Source organism: Calliopsis andreniformis, chromosome 1, assembly GCF_051401765.1.
Source record: "Calliopsis andreniformis isolate RMS-2024a chromosome 1, iyCalAndr_principal, whole genome shotgun sequence".
Taxonomy (NCBI): domain Eukaryota; kingdom Metazoa; phylum Arthropoda; class Insecta; order Hymenoptera; family Andrenidae; genus Calliopsis; species Calliopsis andreniformis.
In genome coordinates, this window is record NC_135062.1 from 8,052,570 (window position 1) to 8,071,972 (window position 19,403).

General features: G+C 36.7%; 1 protein-coding gene across 4 annotated transcripts in view; it reads right to left on the reverse strand.

The window, feature by feature from the left end:
• Positions 1-693: 693 nt before the first annotated feature.
• Positions 694-19,403, reverse strand: part of Fas3 (fasciclin 3) — a 32,435-nt gene continuing 13,725 nt past the window's right edge. Inside the window, exons 8-11 of one of the 4 annotated variants that reach the window (XM_076392788.1) lie at positions 5,473-5,503; positions 4,729-4,815; positions 1,804-1,972; positions 694-1,532 (exon numbers count right to left, since the gene is read on the reverse strand). In XM_076392788.1, the coding sequence (XP_076248903.1) occupies positions 1,332-1,532; positions 1,804-1,972; positions 4,729-4,815; positions 5,473-5,503 (488 nt within the window). In that variant the 3' untranslated portion in view covers positions 694-1,331. Of the gene's footprint in view, positions 1,533-1,803; positions 1,973-4,728; positions 4,819-5,472; positions 5,504-19,403 lie in introns of all 4 variants that reach the window. The other 3 variants (XM_076392780.1, XM_076392802.1, XM_076392794.1) reach the window with 3 other exon arrangements.

The window sequence follows — 19,403 nt, forward strand, 5'->3', positions numbered from 1 at the left end:
CAGAAACTTGAACTTCCTCGGTTTCAGCAATTATTGACTCGTTTCACTTGAATCTCGTACAAAATCAAATTAAACCGTGCATTAGAAAAAATCTATATCTATTATTTTCATAGGAAAGTACGCTGCTTGTTAAACTGATTTCACGACCTTCGCATGACCCACAGTTCAATGTTTGATGAACCCTTTTATGGAGTATTCAAGTACACCGCGATGCGTATAGTTGCTCCAGGTTCTGCATCAAGTTCTGCCATCTTTGCCTTTTACGACTACGAGCGGCCTGCGCACAAAAGAAACATTCAGGCTCGGTGATTGTATTCGAATGCACTTTCATGGCGTTGCATCGAACATTTATTTCTGCTCGTTTGTTTCTAACCGCTTATTTTATTTTCAGTATTTTCCTCTCATCCAACTCCGATTCGTTTGTAACCTATCAAAAGACAAACGCTCAGGACTAATGGTTATGGTAACGCTAATTTATTCACCCGCATAGAAATGCACGCTTCTCCTTTAACGATCGGTTTTTTCTCTTTTCGTGAAACTTAAGACAAAATAGCTTGTCCTCTGTTTTGTTCGTTTTTCGAACTCTGACATGGGGACAACCTCGAAACTGTGCGAAATGGTAATGGACTTCGATCCTGAGAGAAAATAAATTAAACGTTTAAATTTGCTTCATAAAAATGTAGAAAGAACCTTAAAGTATTCTTTTCATCTTAGAAATTACTATGTTAGGATGATTGTGTGATTTAGACTATCCGTAGAATTGGTTAGGAAAGTTTTTTTAGAAATGTTAAAAGGTTCAATATTTGTAAAATTGGTAAAATATCGATTGTTAATTATTAAATGGCTCTCAAACTGTTTTTAATCTTCATTCTCTCATATTCATGAACTCAAGCTTATTTAAAATGACTTACAAAGAGGCTTACAGAAATGATTAAAAATTACAGTAAATCTTTAGATCCTCTCCAGTTAAATGCAAACATATGGTAAATCTTGCACAACTACCCTAAAATGTGATCAAATTTCATAAATTACTTCGCCTAATCTCAACTTAAGTACCATTCCACTGTTCACGATAAAATCACTAATTTTCTTAAATACTTCACCATACGCCTGCATTACCTCGTTACATTAAATTAACAATATTTGTTCGTTAAATTAAGGGTAATACGCTCTACACGAATTTTCTAACGTCTAAATGAAACATGATAACAAATTTTCTTACTTCTATCTCGAGATGCAGACTGGAAAGGACCAACCAGAGCGGTTTTATTAGTAATTGAGAGATACGTTTGATTGCTCATGAAAGGATCGTTCGTGCTCAAAGGCGACGTCTATTCGTTGGGCGTTTGCTGTTGCTCCTCCGTTGCTGGTTTGGTGTATAAAATTTCGGCGTATTCCGTTTTATCTTCGTTCAGGCGACGTGGTGTACCTTGCTGCTGCTGCGTCAGGTCCAATTCCGCATAAACAATTCCACTCTCACCGGTTTGGGAATTAGGCTTGGTTTCTTGGGCGGTTGGAGTTGTGACCTGGAGCTGTGAATTTATAATCGGTTAATTTGGAAAGATAGAGATGACTTATTTATTTGGGGAAAAAGGAAGGGGAATTATTTTGAAGCAGTCGCTTACTCGCGCAAAATCTACAATTCTATTCTTTTTTACTAATTCTTTCTTGAAAAGATTTTATGAAACGAGTGGGTTATTGGCACATGTAATTTTGAATTTTTTAACTACGTCAGAACTTATGAAGGGAAAATCTTGTTATTATTATTGAATGAATAAGCGAATAGATGTCTAATTATGTTACCTTCTCGTCGTCGACTGTGACAACAGTCCTCATCGTGTCTGTGTCAGCGCCGGACACTTTGTCTTTGTTACGTTTGAAGAGTCGGGTGAAGCTGATCTTCGGCTTTCGCCCTCTTCGAGAGCCATCCACTTCCGTTCTAGAGTAGCGGCCAGCACTTTCCGTGTCGCTTCTAATCGATAAGTTTTAGTTTTACATCAACTTGAAGCAAATTTCACGTCGTATAATCTTTTTAAGCGATGGAACAATTTTGGACATGATACAACATACGAAGAAACAAATACAAAAATACAAGGTGTTCTAAAATGTTGTAAAATAAAATGAGAAAATTCTACTTAGAAAGAGATAGAAAATTTGATTTCAGATAACGAATAAAATTTGAAGATTTATTTATTATTAATATTCATGCAATCTGTTGACTATTCAATGTTCATACGCTTGTAGTGATTACTTAATTTTAAAGCAATTATATTTCCTGCTCAAAACAAATTATTTGTCAATACAATGTTTTTCATGGTGAATAATGTTTTGCGTAGGATAGATGTCTAGGAACAGAATGACAAAGCATAGGATAATAATTAAAAGTTAGAACAGTTCGATGTAAAGTTAAACATAGTTAAGTTCATCAAAATTGTTTGGCAAGCATGCAATACGTACTGAAAAGCTGACGTTAAATATCGTAAAAAGGACTATTATGCAATTAGCGACTCGTAATATTATGTGTCACATTTCCGTTCATTGAGAGCACATTAATTTGTGCAAGTGTTAATAACAACGTGACAGCAGCAGATTTCCATTTGAATAGAGATAACAGATAGAGATAACGATTCATATCGTAAGTAGCCTCTTATTAGGTAAATACGATAATGATTTCTTCGTACGTTTACCATAATTCTGGAATGATATTCGGTCTCGAAATCGAATTCTATTGTGGGTTCAGGAACTTACTTATTTCGGTACTGGATTAAGTAAAAGGTACGAATAAAATACGATTCTTGTTATTAAGTAACTAAATTAGAACCGAAATGAATTTTCGGTACTATTTTTGCTCTCATTAAGCACATCAGATTTAATTTGGGTTTCTATGTGATATAATTATTATCAGGGATGATATTCGGTCCCAAAGGATCGTTTATAATAGGAGCACCACTGAAGAACTTGTGACTTGTGACTATGAGGGTTTTAATACGTGTTCAGGACTCTTCGAACAAACACAACATTCTCAGTCAATTGAATTTTCTAGGTCAACATACTCTTGCAATGTGTTTGACTCAGCGATATGACGAGCCACTCTTCGTTTCAGAACATAGTGCTACCTTTAAGGCATTATTACCGAGAAACGAAAGCAGATTGGACTGTATGTTATAGGACACTTTGGGATCCAATTGAGGTATCGTACCACCCTCTACATGTTACACCCTTTATGTAGAGAACTGTATGTTATCAGTACCTTTTATTTAATTCGATATCAAAATAAATAAGTTCTTGGACCCAAAAATAATTTCGGTTTCAGGATCAAATAACATCTATTTTGAGGACATTTATAAAACTGAAATTTAATTTGGTTATCTTTTAAACAACTAGTTGACAAACCGAAATACTTTTCGGTTTTTAAATTGAGACCGCTTTATAAGACCAATAAATAAGGTTTTTAAAAGAGAATCATAAAGAAAGACCGAATTAAATATGGTCTATTTGAAAAAGTATACCAAAATCAAAATGAATTTTGGGACTAAACACCATCTCTATTATAATTTCTCTGATTCTGGGTCACAATTTTACTTTTATTTCAGTGTCTATGAGAACACCTCTGTCATAGAGAAGTAGTAGGTACTTGTTAATCTACTTTAATTAATTCAAAATACCAATATATCTCAAATACTTCTCTTTCAAACTACACAGATTATTGAAAACTATGAAAGATGTTCTGCCAGTTTCCCTCTATAATTAAAACTATGAACAACTTAATCGACTACCATTGAATCAATTTTGTACAAGATTTATATCTTCACTTTTAATGAGTACGAGAAGATCCGTTGTAACAATTATTTACAGCCTGTAGACTCTTAAATGCTCTAGTTTTTCACTGAAAGTTGTGTAATAGTGGCAGTAATTATGTCAGAAAATTCAATCCTCAGGAAAAACGATATTTTACATGCACAATTCTTGTGACTGAAGATAATTAACAAGCTCATAATGCATTTTGAAACAGAAATGCAAATGATCGAAGAGAAGCGTGGAAATCGAGCGTAATAAACGATAATTACGACTAATGATGCGCAAATCTCGTCTTTTTTCAAATAATACGTATAAATCAGTCGTATGAATTCAATTCATTTTGTTTTAAATTACACATATCCTTGTTTTCGCAGCCTGCACATTAACTTCAGATGTAATGCGGAACACCTGTTTGAATATTAACTTTCATGAGTCAACGTTATGTTTAATCACTTTAGTGACCTTTACCATAGATACATTAACAAATCTTGTACATCTTTATTAACAACTCTACCAAAGGCAGTTAGAATATTTTAAAATTATATTGTTGCCTCTAGCGTCGAATAATTTCTGTTCATTCAGGTGAATATCAAAGAAAACTCTAAAGTCTACTCTTCAATACAAAAATTTAATAACCATTTCGATTCTTCTTTCAAAAATGGTTTAAAATTTTTCAATGACCTTATTTCGAAGTCTCATTTTTCAATAACCTATCAAGTATTTTCGTACAGCGTTTCGTAACTTATCTGAGGGCAATATTAACAAAAGCGACATTCATTGAAAGAAGCATGGTTAACATGAAACAACGGAGGTCAAAGCTTGTACAATGTTAGGATGCAAGGATGGCTCGGTATTTTCCATAAAAATGGTGATTCGTTGTCATCGGCGAAAGCTTGATGGTTTTCGTGAAAGAAATAGAAAGGAGCTTGCCTTTGCTTATCGAACCGTCCGGAGTTTTCGAAACGAAGGAGTTTAATGCTCGCTGCCGGATCCGCGAAGTCTCTGTAAACGTGTGATCTGCTGGCAATATGGTAAATACCGATAGAGAAATATTTCTAGGGGTGTCAAATATCGATTGTTCGCTTCGACCGTTTCCCTGAAGCACTTGCACAAAATACACCATGAGCCAATAACTAATTTCGACGAAACTGAACATAGTGTATCTATGTAAAAAAATAAATTGGCACGTGTCCAATTATTTTATCGAATAAGCCTTAATAGTCAAGATTTCGACGTCTAAAGTTTAGTGATAATATTTTGATAATATTTCGGTAATTAAAACCAGTGGAATTTTATGTAGGAGTCGAAATAACTAATAAAACCCATGAAAATTTTTTATCGTATTTTTAACTCTATTATGTTGGCTTCTATATAAGTTTCTGCTAGTTTTAATGTTATTGAAATGTTATTGAAATATTACTATCTCAAATCCAGTCAAGAAAATTTGAAATTTGTATTTGAATTTCTATTTAAAAAGGGAGTCAGTTGCTTTGTTGTATCAGTGCAATGAAGTTCAGGCGAACGGTCGAAGTGTTCACTACGGTAAAGCAATTTATAGCAGGGGAGAAAAGTGTATTAGTTACAAAATTCGTTGCAAGATATTGAGCCAAGAGTGCATTGTGCTACCAGATAAAATAAGATAAGAAGAAGAATCAGAAGAAATTAAATACTCACGATTCGCCTAGGGTCCTGGATGTCGAGGAGCCTGAAAATAATTTAAACAAACGCATTTCGTTTAATCATAAGATGTATAATCTCATTATCGGTATAAATTAACAAAAATTAACAAAACGTGAATTTTTATTCTTCAATTTTAGAGGATGAATTGAAAAGAGACACTAATCGCTTTTGAAATTAACTGATCGTTAGAGCATTTCCTCCACAAATCTCTCCTTTGATTCGTTAATATTAATTTTTTTCTAAAGCTTCATTAATTTTGACAAGTTGTACTGTACAATAGAGAAATTTCTCTAACATCAATCTTGCAGTTTAAAAAAATATGATCATGAAATTGTAGGGGGTGGCAGGCTGGCATATTCTCATGTACGTTCGTGTGTATTTAAAACAAATGTTTTTATTTCAAAAATCATATAATACCTAAGTTATAATATCATAGCGATGAATGAACTTACAGTTAATTACATACAGCTTTTTCTATATATTAATTTCATTTAAATTCTTAATTAAATTTACTCTTGCCTATTACGTTGTATCTACAAGTACAGATACAAAATGTTCATGTATTCGTTTCTTCATACTTTTTTTTTTATGTTCATCGTGTGTATTCGTGTCTGTATACATGTCTAGCTTTGTGTATATGTGTGTACTCGCATGTCTCTGTATAGCATGTGATGAATCTCTCGTATTCCATTTATCGACCGTATAACATTCAAACTTTGCCCCCTTCTCCATTTCATTGCCTTATTACTTAAAACCGTAATTAATTTTAATCTCCATATCTTTTTTTTGTATTTTTAAAGTTTCATTTCAAAGTAGCGATCTCTGAAGTATTCTTAAAGTGCTTTCCTCATCGACATTCTCGCCAGCGGTGATCGGTGTTTTACATTGGGCCCTCGTTAGAAAAAAATTGTATTCGAAAAAATGGATCCGCGGTGAACTGACGCTCCCCGAAAAAAACGCAAGCGTACGCTCGGGTCGCCTCGAGCTGCTGCATTAATAAACCGCTTGTGCTCCCGTGGTTTAATTAAATTACTTGATTGACTTCTAAAAATGTTTCAGAGAACACCATCTCTCTCAGGTATTTGTAGATCGTTATCGTCACATCTCTTTATAGTCGTATTTTAATACCTAGACTTACGTTAACATAAATATATAATATATATATAATATATATACTCCATTGTATGGCCAACGATCATGCTTCTTATAATATTACAGTGTATAACCATCTCAGTTAATATTATAAGTTTTACAAATGTTCAACTTCGATCGTTTTCACGCCACCCTTCTCTCGCGAACGCAAATAAAACGCGAACAGAAGGAGAAACAAAGATTCCAATGTATTCGCTCGATTTTTGCACGCGTTGCACTGCGTTTGTGTACGAATGCGTGTGTTTTCTGTGTGCCTATACATGTATACGTTTCGATGTGTGCACGCGTGCTGGTAGACAGACGACGAAACAGCATGATCATCGCGATTTAAATTAATCCACTGTTACAAGTATGACAAAAATTCATCGTAGAAATTAATTTACGAAATAAGCGGCCTTAATTATCGCATTAAAAATGTACCGCAAGGAATTTTTGTACATTAACGTATCCGCCACGTAATTATCCTTAAATCTCTGCGTTTCATCGAGTATCGTTTCGACGCGCTTCATTGTCGTAGTCGCTACACAGGCTGATCGAACGTTATGCAGAGGAAATGTGACCTTTTCTTTCGTTTTTACGTTCCCATCTACGTTTTTGTATTATCGTGAACGTGCATCGAATGGATTCTCATTTGGGACGAAATTCCTTGACAAAAACTCGCTTTTCAAAGTCACGCGAGGACCCGAGCGAAATTATGAGAGGACTCTGAGGGTTTGGCAGTGATCTTCGACACGAGTATCCTCGTTTGTGCTAACGTGGCTTTCGCAGTTTCGTTTAAACGAGCCGCTGCGCTTAAGCTGACCGAACGAGGTAATTTCCATTTTAATTTTGACAGATACTACGGCTGCCATTTATCTTTATTTCAGCAAGAATTCGTTAAAAATGGCAAAAGGTCACGGAACTAAAGGGGCTTCTGTAAAATGTGATACTGATGAACAGGAGACGACATTTTTGTGAAAAGATAAATTGAAAATATCGTTTCTGGAGTAAGTAATTAGTTTGGAACATTCATTAAAGAGGAAACACTATTTTTAACTCTTATCATAATAAGATAGGACTACTCACAGTTCAAATACTAGTCTCCAAGGATTGAAACTCAAAGAATTGAAATTGTAAATTTATAAATTAAATATCCAAACTGAAGAGGAGGATCTGAGGAGCTGAAAATTTAAGAATTTCAAAATTTGAATTCGAACTCGAAAATTAAGATCCCTGAGTAATTCTACCTTGACACGATAAGAGTTAAATAAGTAAATTTCAGCTGTCTCCATTTCCTTTTTATAGGTACCATAAATCTCAAAACTGCTTAAATTTCAGTCTATATTTTCCATTTATCCTTCTGCAAAACGTCATCTCACCATCTCATACTGATTAGCATCATATTTTCCAAGCCGCCTTATATACACGTACTGACAGCCTCGGGGGGATACTATTCTTGTAGAAGCAGCGGAATATGGTGAATAAAATTCTTGGCCAATTTTCCCGAGGCCGCCGCCATCGAGACACGTTTTACTACATCGGAAATGTCCATGGACTACGTGGTCGTGGAACTTCAAAATTATAATACACCTATGAATTACCATCCACACGTTCGTCCTCCCCTTATATCTATGTCCAATATTCCCGTGAAGGATCGCTATCCGAAAAGGCACTAAAGATCGTTTTCATCGTTTCCGTATCCAAAAGGAGAGGCAGCTCAAACGCAACGATCGTAAAACGCGGCTCCGAAAAATGACTGTCCCAGAATCCTCCTGGTTCCCTAGCTCCTCTCGTCGAACGTGGAATCGTGTCCACGAGTACTGGTAAAACGTTTAAAAATTGCTCCTGGTCTACATTATGCATATAAAAAGTTCGGGCGGTCTTGGGACACTACCATTGCGTTTATTGTAAAATCATCCTTTTCGTGTTTCTATTATGCGTTTAACGCGCGTTTCCTTTTTGTGTTCTAGGCTCTGTTACGTGTACAAGTACTGTAATCGTTGGTACATATAATGTATATTATACAACGCTTACAGTGTGGTACGTCTGAACGCTTTGATGACTCTGCTCTGCTAAGGGTGACAGGGTGCAGACGTAAAACTTTGAGCAAGGTGTTTGAATTGACATGGCAGTATGTTTGGTTGGATAAGTAACGCAAAAGATAAACGTTCGTTAAGGTTTGATTGTGTTGGCTGTGACGCGTGAAGTGTTTGAAGAGGGCTTTCAATGTTCATTTGTAGAGAACAAAAATTTTTTAATAAAGAAAATCAAACTATATTTGTCTGTAGAGATAGGAATTATGGATATTGCTTAATAATTATTGTACTAGTTGTAATATTTAATTACAAGGTTGCATATGTTTTCGCTACTTTTGAATGAAGAATTCTTTTTATTCAACTTTGCAATTCGGTACCAAATTTGATATTTTTCAGAATTCTTTGCTATTTCTCAGATGAGATTTGGCAATGTGCGACCCATAAAGAAACTGGACCACAAAGATTCATATAATTATATTTTATACACATGACTTTCCGATTAAAATTCTGAAAAATTCTGTCACTATCAATTTGAATTTCGGTCTCCAGCAACTTTGAAGTCTATAACTTTTAGTCAAAGTTTTATGTATTTTGAAATGATTTGATTTGACATGACAAAGTGTATAACTAAAGTTCAATTTAAAAATTTATTCACAAAGTCGCTGATTATTAATGTATCTAAATTTTAATTCCACTATTATAAAATGTATTCCTTACGAATCTGTCTACAGTATCAATGGATCCAAACCTCCATAAACATCTTCTATCTATCTCAAACATCTGTACAGACATTTTTATCGTTTTTAAAATTTGATTAATCTTCCCAAATCAGACACTTCGTACGTCTCTAATCCAACAAAAGTACATCAAAATGCAGTAAATCTGTGCTATCTTAGCAGAACAGATATACACAAAAGTGTCTCGAATGGTGTGACAAACATTCAAATGCCGGCTCAGCCTCTTTCACGGCACAAACAACGCCTCGACATCTCGCGAACACGATACAAAGTACTTAATTGGCAACGTACATCCACGTAATCGATTTATAATATCCTCTTAATAAATCCACGCTCTAATGTCTTCCCTACGCTCCTCTACCCTCAAACCGTGTCAGAAATCACGGTCTACGGGCCTTCGACATCGTTTACCCACACGAATTTCCTTAAATGTAACCTTATATTCTGCCACAAGATAATAGTCTTCCTCTCGAAATTATTTCACGGATAACGACAGGTCGTTCGGCAATTGGAGTGCAAGTGGATAAATAAGTAATCAGTTTAATATTTACGAGTTGCAAGCCAAGTGCCCTCGACACAGAATATAATATTTATATATTTATATATATTTGTTACTATATTATTCAATCTCGTACCATAATATTTATAATATATTTATAATATATATATATATTTATTTATATATATATTTAATATATACAACACGCAGTAATTTTCGTCGTCTTCATCGAACGAGTTCTCCGAAGAATAAATCATCTTCTTTTTATCTCGTTAACTTCTTTTTTTTTTTTCAATACTTTCTTCTCTGTCTTCTGATTAGCGAGTCTGTATCCGGGCTTGTCGAAGATCTCGTAGAACTCGTCGGACAAGACGAACATTCTTTGTAAGTGAAAACACGATCGCATATGGAAAAAAGTGAAGGAGTGTATGTGCAGAATTCGGAAATGTTTCGTCAACGAATGACACAGGGATCGATTCCTTTTACTCTCTTTCTCGCTCTCGTTCTCTCCCTCTCTTTCTCACTCCTTTCTCAACATCACGTTCTTCTTCTTCTACTTTGAGTTTCCCACTTCTCTGATCTTCTGTACGACGCCGTGTAGACCTACGTTCGCGAACTTCTCTTCTATGACGTGTGTATATGTGTGTAAATGTAAGCGTGTATACGTGTACCTCGTTTATCTCTTTGTTTCTATTTTCTTATATTCAAGACGACTGAGTCAAGCAAAGATCATCGAGTACAAAAGTACAAACAACACTTATTGTCGACAGGAATAATAAAGAAATCAGTGAAAATCACTTGTCGAAAGTATTCCAGTCGCGGTTCGTCTAAACTCAGTTACTTCTCAGGCTCTGTCTTAAGTGACCAACTGGGGGATAGAATGTCCCTAATTCGTGGTGCAATTTTTGTGGAATGATTTATTCGTATTTTGCATATTGCTATATCCTCAGAACAGTTGGTAGGGAAAGATAGGTAATAAGTAAGATATGAGGATGATTCTAAATAATTAATTCTGAAGATAATAGAATAACAAGTGAGTAAAAAATTAAACATAAAGTCAAGATAGATAATAGTATATCTGCATTAATGGTGAGATAAAATGCTGATATAAAAGTAAGCTAGAAATCCAAAAATGTGTTCATTCTTTATTCTCAATTTACCCCAAATTTAAGATATTTAATAACCCTAAACGTTTGTATTCAATGAAAAAAGCATTCTCTCCATTTTCGTTTCATTTGAACATTTTCTCCCATCCTCTACTTCATGTACGTAAAATTCCCCCTCAAATTTAAAGTGCTAAATCACACTGTGTTTCACTAACTCAGCAAATCGTTATTCCCACTTTTATTGCACCACGAATTGTACTCCATCCTGTGCTACACATGTCCGCCACAAAAATCGCAAACAATCTTTATGACGGTGCCTTTTTCGCCCGTTTATCCACTCTCGCGTAATGAATATTCATTCAGACCTAGAACACCACGTCTGGCTAGAAACGATCTCAGACACGATCTCTCTTTCAGTCCCCACCAACTATTCTTTCGAAGCTACAAAGTGTTATAAACGATTAACAATCGAATTATCCGGTTTGTTAAGCGTACTCCTCGCACGTCGATCAAGAGGGAAAAAAAAAGTGTCGATCGATGAAGGTCGATGACGCGTTAAGACAGACTTCGACGCGAAGGACGGCACGACAGAGAGCGAGCGTCCCTTGTAATCACGTTAAAAGAGTCGTTAAAGCGAGGGTACTTGCAAATACTAGTCATGAACGAAAGGGAAAATGGTAGATGGCCTGGTCTCGCGACGAACAAGCTTTGCTGTGTTAGCAAACTCGATTTTTCTACCTCAAAATGCCGTGTAACGGAGCTCTCGAATATTCGTCGTCAGGATGGTATCGCATGAGAAATCTGAGGAATGATGGCGCCGTCGATCGTAGGATCTCGATGAATTTACATTGATGCTCCGTAGTAGTATAAAATTCTTTGTAAAGTGTTCTCGGAAAAAAATCTTGATCGGAATGTTTCCAGTCTTCGTCGCGACTCGCGGAGGTATAAAAAGGATGCACGGATGGATGCCCTGCTCTGATCGGAGCAAACGTCTGCCGATTCTTGCGACTCGCGACAGTGTTAGAGAACGTGGCACCGACAGACGTGACAAGTCAATAATTATTGCTCCGTTAACCCTTCTCTATGACATTCATTCGAGGTGGAGCTGTCTGCACGGAGCTCTTTGAACACATTTGTGTTGCTAAGAATTTTGTGTAATTCTCCTACCTTTTTAAGAATGAAAAACATTAGTATCAAAAAATTCGATTCAAATTGAGTACTTTATTATCGGTAATAAAAAATTGTTAAAAGGATGGGTTAGATATTGAAACATTCGCTAGGATATAGAAAGTCGAGAAAATTATGATTCTTTCTCCTCGAAGGGCTAACAATGAATTTTGGATCATTTAATCGTAGAAGGATCGCAAAGTATTGTAAGAGTATTTGCGTAGAAAAGTTGTGGTTCGCGAATGCTGATTAGCTCTTCGATTAAGAATATAACATCGATACCGCGTACGCAGGGAGAAAGATTCGTGGCGGGGGATTGCTGAACCCCTGAAAAATCGAAATAGAAAAAGGTGGGATCTCGTTGTCTCCAGGTGCTGAGTCCCTTCGTTATAAATAATACTGCCAGTGGATACGTTCTAAATTAAAAAACTGTGATACGATCACGTGTCAGTCAGCACGTGGGCTAAAAAAAACTGGCTACAAATAAAAGCTATATCGTGGAATGTGTTTGTCTGTCTTCGAACGTGGTAACGGCGTGATATTACTAGATCTCCTTGCGTGTGCACGTAAAGCATTTTTCCGTGATAAGAATTGTCACCTGTCAATCGTGATTTGAGCGTAACAGCTCGGTCATCGCAATACTACGTAAAAATTCGTTTCCTCTTGGACGAAGGATTCCTATTTTCTACGGCACAGATATTGCGTGTTTAATATTGCAGAATATTTATTCAACGGATATGAGGTTTGCCTAGACTCATTTTGTCGACTGTATCCCTTGTTGTTTACTTGTACTACTTGTTTGAGAGTAGATATGTATCTACTTCTGAATACAACAGGATGAAAAATTAATTGACTATTCCCTGGGTCACATTCCCTGGGAATTCTTTAGTGAAATTATAAGTGAACTTTAAATTATACTTTTAAATTATATTTTTTTAAATAAAATTCTAGCCACCTATTTGTCGGTTATAAATGTAGTCATAATTAGAGATTCATCGTGGTACTATATTTCAATTTACTTTGTTTGTAAATGCACATGTAGTTTAGACACTAAAATAATTTGATAGTAACTAATTGTTATTAAATATCTACTACATATTACTTATATTCTTTAAGTAAGTTAACTGAAAAAAAATACAGAATTCAAATTTTTGAGATTTTTAAATCATTCATCCAATAATCATGAAATATAGAAAAGCACTCATATTATCGAAACTAAAAATCTTATACCTTATCAAAATAATTAACACTTTTAGACGTGTTGAAGTACTTTATTCCTGGCTTGGTAAATGCTTTATATCTTTGTAAATGCTTCTATATCTCCGAAAAATCTTTTCCCATCACCTTATATGTATATTACGAAATATAAAAGATATAAATAATATATAAATATAAAACCTAACAAATAAAAAAGTTCAGATTCATGATACCGTAAACGTTTTCTAAAGTATAGTAAAAATAGCTCCTGAGAACATCATCTGTCGATCAAAATAACGTCTACACGCTGCCAATCAGAAATAGTCTGTGCCATAATACAAAACTGTCATTTTCTGAATCATGGAAAAACCCAACTGAACGTGCACACGCAATTCAGTCCGCGGGTACTCCGTTTGATATCCCCCCTCAACGATGATGTGTCCTTTAGAAAAAATCTCGGCTAAAAAACTTTGATTTGTTCGTGCTAGCGAGTGAGATTTTCCCTCTACGAAGAACGGCTCGTCCTCCCGTCCGTTACGCTTAATTACATCGTTAATAATAACTAGTCGTCATGTGTCAGAGAGCGATGAGTCCTCGTCGCGGCGAAGCGAGGCGACAACCGCGACGATAGTCCCAGTCGCTCTCCGCCGATCTCGAAATTCCGATTCCCCAAGATCGACGTTCCCCTCATCTCGATGAGGGGACACGCGATCTCGCGAAAACGACATAGAGCTCGCACGAAAGTCTCGCTTAAGCATCGATTATCTTCCCCTAGAGTAGAACGGTACATTTTAAGGACAGCTCGTTAAACACATGTTACTTAACAATACACCTTACCGATCTTAACGATCCCTTAACTCTTCGAGGCCCTTGGGATGGATATCGTGAAATAGCCACGTCGAAAATCGCGAGGAGCTTGCGTTGATTCGATGAAACTGTTGGGTCCAGGTCTCGAGTGACTACGTTCGAAATTTGTTTGTTCTAGGGCATCTGGGAATGGCGGTCCTCGAAAAATTAACGATCGAATGACGTACAGTTGCGTGTATAGTATTAGTGTAAATATCTTGACCCAAGCGAATTTCCCCGGTGTGATACCCTCGCAAGAAGAAAGGACAGTGATGAGACCGTCCCGTCGACGACGGTATGTCGCATCGAGATTCCTATTTACAAAACTTACACCGTGAAAAACGGGGGCTAGGGGTTGGGGGTTGGGCGAATTTTCGCGCGCAGTATCGAGGCATCGAGGGATGATCCATCCTCCCGATCGTCCGTGAATGGAGGATCGCGTGAACGCGACTCTGCGTACGGTCGTAGGGTTCAGGCTACGAACAGCTGCCATCGAAGAGACGTAATCGTAGAAAAATAAGGAAGCGAACGAAAGACGATCTTTTTCTTCTTCTTCTTCTTCCCCTTTCCTTTATATCTTAACAAAGCTTCGTCGTATCTCCACGTGGATCAAGATCTATTTGAGAATACTGAACCGTGAGTCGTTTAGAATAAATACGCAATTAATCGTGAAACTCGTTCCTCTAAGATTAGCGAGACCCGAGGCGAGGCTGGGACACGTGCTGCGCACGGTGACACGTGAGCCTCGCTGGAGTCGACCCTTAACCCTTTGCACTTTTGCTGGCCGAGTGAAACGTCCCGGTTTGTCGGTGAAAGTGACACGGTTGGACTGTGCGAAACTGTCATTTGAATAATTAGCTGATGGCCGATGGTGCTCAGTCGTGAGATGTCAGTGTTCCTGGGGTACGTTGCATCGAAGTCATTTAGCTAATAAGAGATTCATTGAGAATATTTAATTAGATGGGGGTAGAGTTGAATCCCTGAATTGAATCACGAATAGGAATGTCTTCTGCGAGTCTAAAAGTAATTAACCCGTTAATGCACTAGTTTTTCTTCCATTTCAATGGTAAAAAATTTGTCTGTCATAATTTTTATATACAATCCTGTTAGGCCTTTCAACGTACCGCTAAAGAAAATGGCAGTCAGGTTACCTATTAAAATAGGTCAGAGTAAAAATTTATTGTACGTACTTAAGGAATTTCAATAAATATAATCAATTCTACTCCCTTTTTACTTATGAATGAAATACTTTTACAGTCTATCTGTCCCCATGATTATCACACATAGGCAGCATGTCACGATCTAGTACATTAAAAGGTTAAATACTCAACAAACTTACTCCTCTCACCCATAAGAAATCCTACATATAAACAGCCTATTAAAACTTTCAAGACGTCCCAACTCGTCCCCCAATTAAAAGACTAGCGACAAATTAAAGACACGATCAAAAAAATGTCAAGGTACAAGATCAGATCTAGGAATCGTCAACTCACTGAGTCTCCCCAAGCCATTAATATCCACGAATTCCCGAGATTCTCCGATTGTAGTATCACCTTAAAATCCCACCCAAGTAAATCCAGAAAAGATAATGTTCCCGTGTATCCTTCGATTCGTCCAACGACCTCAGCGGCACTTGACATCGCGCTGAGCCCACCAGCGGAGAGGCAGAACAGTGCAAAGGGTCGTGGAGGTTAAACGTGCAAAATGACAGCTTATTTCCGCGGCTGAATGGAGGAACGACCGCTGGAACGGTGGGGTCCGCTTTTAAACGGGCGTGTCCGTCTTCTCGTCCTTCTTCGGCTCCTTCACGTCCGTGCGACCGTTCACGTATTCCGTGCTCGCGTGTATCGGATTCTCCTGGCCGCCCTGCGGTATTTTCTCGTCGATGATGCGCGGGTCCTCGTGATCCTCTTCGTCCTCGTCCCCTGGTGTGATGTGCGCCTCGCTTCCGGCGCCGACACCGCTCGCAGCTTCCTCGTCGCCCCGACGCCTCGCTGCAACAAGCAACGCCACGATCGGTCAAGGCAAAAGTGCGTGTGTGGATTCTTTTTTATTTCGTTTTTTATTTTGTTCTTGTCTGTGATTGGATCTATAAGCGATTGCTAGTGGGTTAGTGTGTCGTTTGGTGTTCGGGTCGTCTCGAGACAAGTTTTTACTATGCTACTCTTGTTTCTGGGGTTCTGTTGTTTACTGTTTCTTTTTTTTTTTTTTTTTTTTTTTTTGCTGGAACGTGTCGCGAGAAGGGTTGCTCTCCAGCGAACAAGCAAATGCGCGAGTTCCACGCTGGATTCTATGGGTTTCAGTGGTTTTGGAATGCAGCTTTTGATGTGAAGTACTGAGCTGGTTTTTATTCTATTTTTTATTGTACTTGTGGTTAACGAGTGATTCAGATTCAATTTAAATACTTGGAATTGTTGTATCTGTTTTTATTTTGGTTGTCGGCGAGTTCAGTTTCTGTTTTGCTATCTACTGTACTGTTATCATATAGGAGATACGTATTTGGAATCGAATCAGTGATTTCGTGAATGTTTCAGTAGGAATTTGGTCAAAAGAATATTGCGTTTGGAAGAAGTGTGTTTTATAAATTCTCGAATTTTGTAACTGATTTTAGTTTTCCTTTTTATGTGTAATATAGTCGATTGTAAGAGTCTACATACTTTTAGTAATTTTGAAATATTTCAGAAAATACTTTGACACCGTATTTAGTTTGTTGCTATATCTATGTTGTTGTCAAAAATATTACTAAAATTAAATAGTTTGTAATGTTACTAATTTCTACAGAGCAATTGTAATTTTGTAACTGATTAATTTTATAATCCTCGAAGTATTTGAAGAGTAAAAGGACAAACAAAGTATATCACGAATATCATCAACAAAGAAACTAGGTTCAATGAATTAAATCATATTGTTTACAGTGAATATAAAAATCAATATTTGCCATTTTCTCTCTTATTCTTCATTCTTGATCTGATACCCTTATATAGATCTAAGAGTACTAAATTCTATTCTAATTAATATCTAGAAATTAGTGAAGCTAGCCTTAATTAATCACAGCTTTTAGTAGGTTTTAAAAGTACTTCGTTATCACCATTTTCCTGCAATGTCTAGAATGTACGTAGACTTTCACAATTATTTATACATGTTATTTACAATAAGAACTGTTGTATGTAAATATTACTACAAAAGTTCGTACTTTCAACACAATCTGAAATTTTTACTCCAAGTAGGTATAAACGAAAGGAAGAGATGAATTTTTCAAAGATTCTGAAATTTGTATGTAAAGAATCTTACCATGAAATTTTGGACATTGAACCAAATTTCCCAGAAACTACCACTCACAAAGCCATCACTGTGATTCCAACCGCGCGCCACTCTCTACGCTGCTATCAAGTTTCAAACTATTCAGCTCAACATTATATCAACACGTCGATCTCGAAGATCAAAGAACTAAAACACTTTCCAAAATCCTGTTGCGTCACTCGGGCATTTACGTTCTAGCGTGAGAACCGTATAATCATTAATAGCAATTAATAGTAATAACATTCACAGGCAGGGTCATCGCACTATTCATATCCAAGCAAGGTAGAAATATGAATACACGTATCGTGAACGTGGCAAACTCTGAATAATTGTAAATTGTCAACTAATATCCTCTAACAATACATATATACATTGAGATTCGTGTCTTAGGGACGAGACAAAGTCATTGGGATGTGGAGGTGGATAGGGGTCAGTGATACGAGCATGCTTGTACGATCAAAAATCGATAGTACTAGACAACAAGTGAAGCTTGTCCTTCGCTCTAATAGGGTAAGGAGGAGGAAATATTCAAATAGTCGCGGCGAATGGGCTGAAAAGCGAACCAAGAAAAAAAAGGTCAACATCGATTAATATAGGGGCTGGGGGTTGTTTGGTTTCGTAACAAATGTCACCACACTTGCCTTCGCCGATTGTTCATCGTTGCTTGCCGCAAACGAAAACGTTATTTAACCCTAGAGGGCGTCGAGCTTATAAGAACCTCCTCGAGGAGCATTTCGAACAAAGTCTCGCGACAGGTACAGTATTTTCTCGTTACAAACTCGCCTTGGCCCTTTCGTTTCTTGGAAACTTTTTCTACTTTTCTCTTTAACGAATATTGTTCTTTTTGTTTAGAATCTTTTTAGCTTATCTGTGAGGCGAGCTTATAGCGAGTAAAGACTATGCTGTGCCAATGTGTCAGTGTTTTTCAAACGTTTCTTTTCGCGAGCTATTCTGCAATTATAAATCAAAGTTCCTTTGGTGTTCATCATTCACTCAGGTCGATTTGGTTTAATAAATTAAATTAAATTAAATTGAATGTGTGTTAGTCTGCAAGTTGCAAGGTTTTTTGGTAGTCCGTGATTTAATTTACGATTTTCGATCCAGTTTAGGGAATTAGTCGACCTTTTTCTCTGTAGCTGGAATTAATCGTGTCTCCTCTGCAAGCGAGGAGCGAAGTTTGAAAAACACTGCTCGGTGAATACGATGTAAATTAGGTATTATTGTTTGGTACATGCGATGGGAATCTCGTGTAAGCACAACGTGCATGCACAAATTGATGATCGAAACCGTGTGTGTTCATGATAAACTGAAGCCAATATTCGAAATGGCCGAGTAATTTCAGACTGTTGTCACTGTGTTGTATAATAATTGCAAAATCTTTGTGCGAGAAATTTCTTCCTCTCGACTTTTTATCTCACTATTTAGATACAGTTCGTCACATAATTTATCTCTATTTTCTATTCCGAAAAAAGCAATTAGATTTTGTTTACGTAAATATTTACGAAAAATTGTTAATATTCTGTGACAATTGGCAATCATTTTTCCAATAAAATGCCTCGTATAGATACGTAAATGCAAATTTTCCGAGTCAAGCAAAAGCAAAAGAAGTTTGAAAATTTACGTGGATGAAAAGTGAAAATAAGATTCCCGTTTTTCCAAATAACATCTCTGCGAAGTTAGCTACGAACCGATTTCTAGAAAAGAGAAAGAGGCATATCTGTTAGGAGTGATGTCGATAGTACCGCAAACAGATAAGCGGATCATTCCAGACAATGAAATTTTGATTTGTTCGCTCGTCGCGTGAGTCTCGATCATATGCTGGATTTCCGGAACAGAATAATCGAACTCCCCTCGTATTTATTCTTTTTCGCGTGCTATCAGTGAATTCGAGCGATTTTTTTCTCTC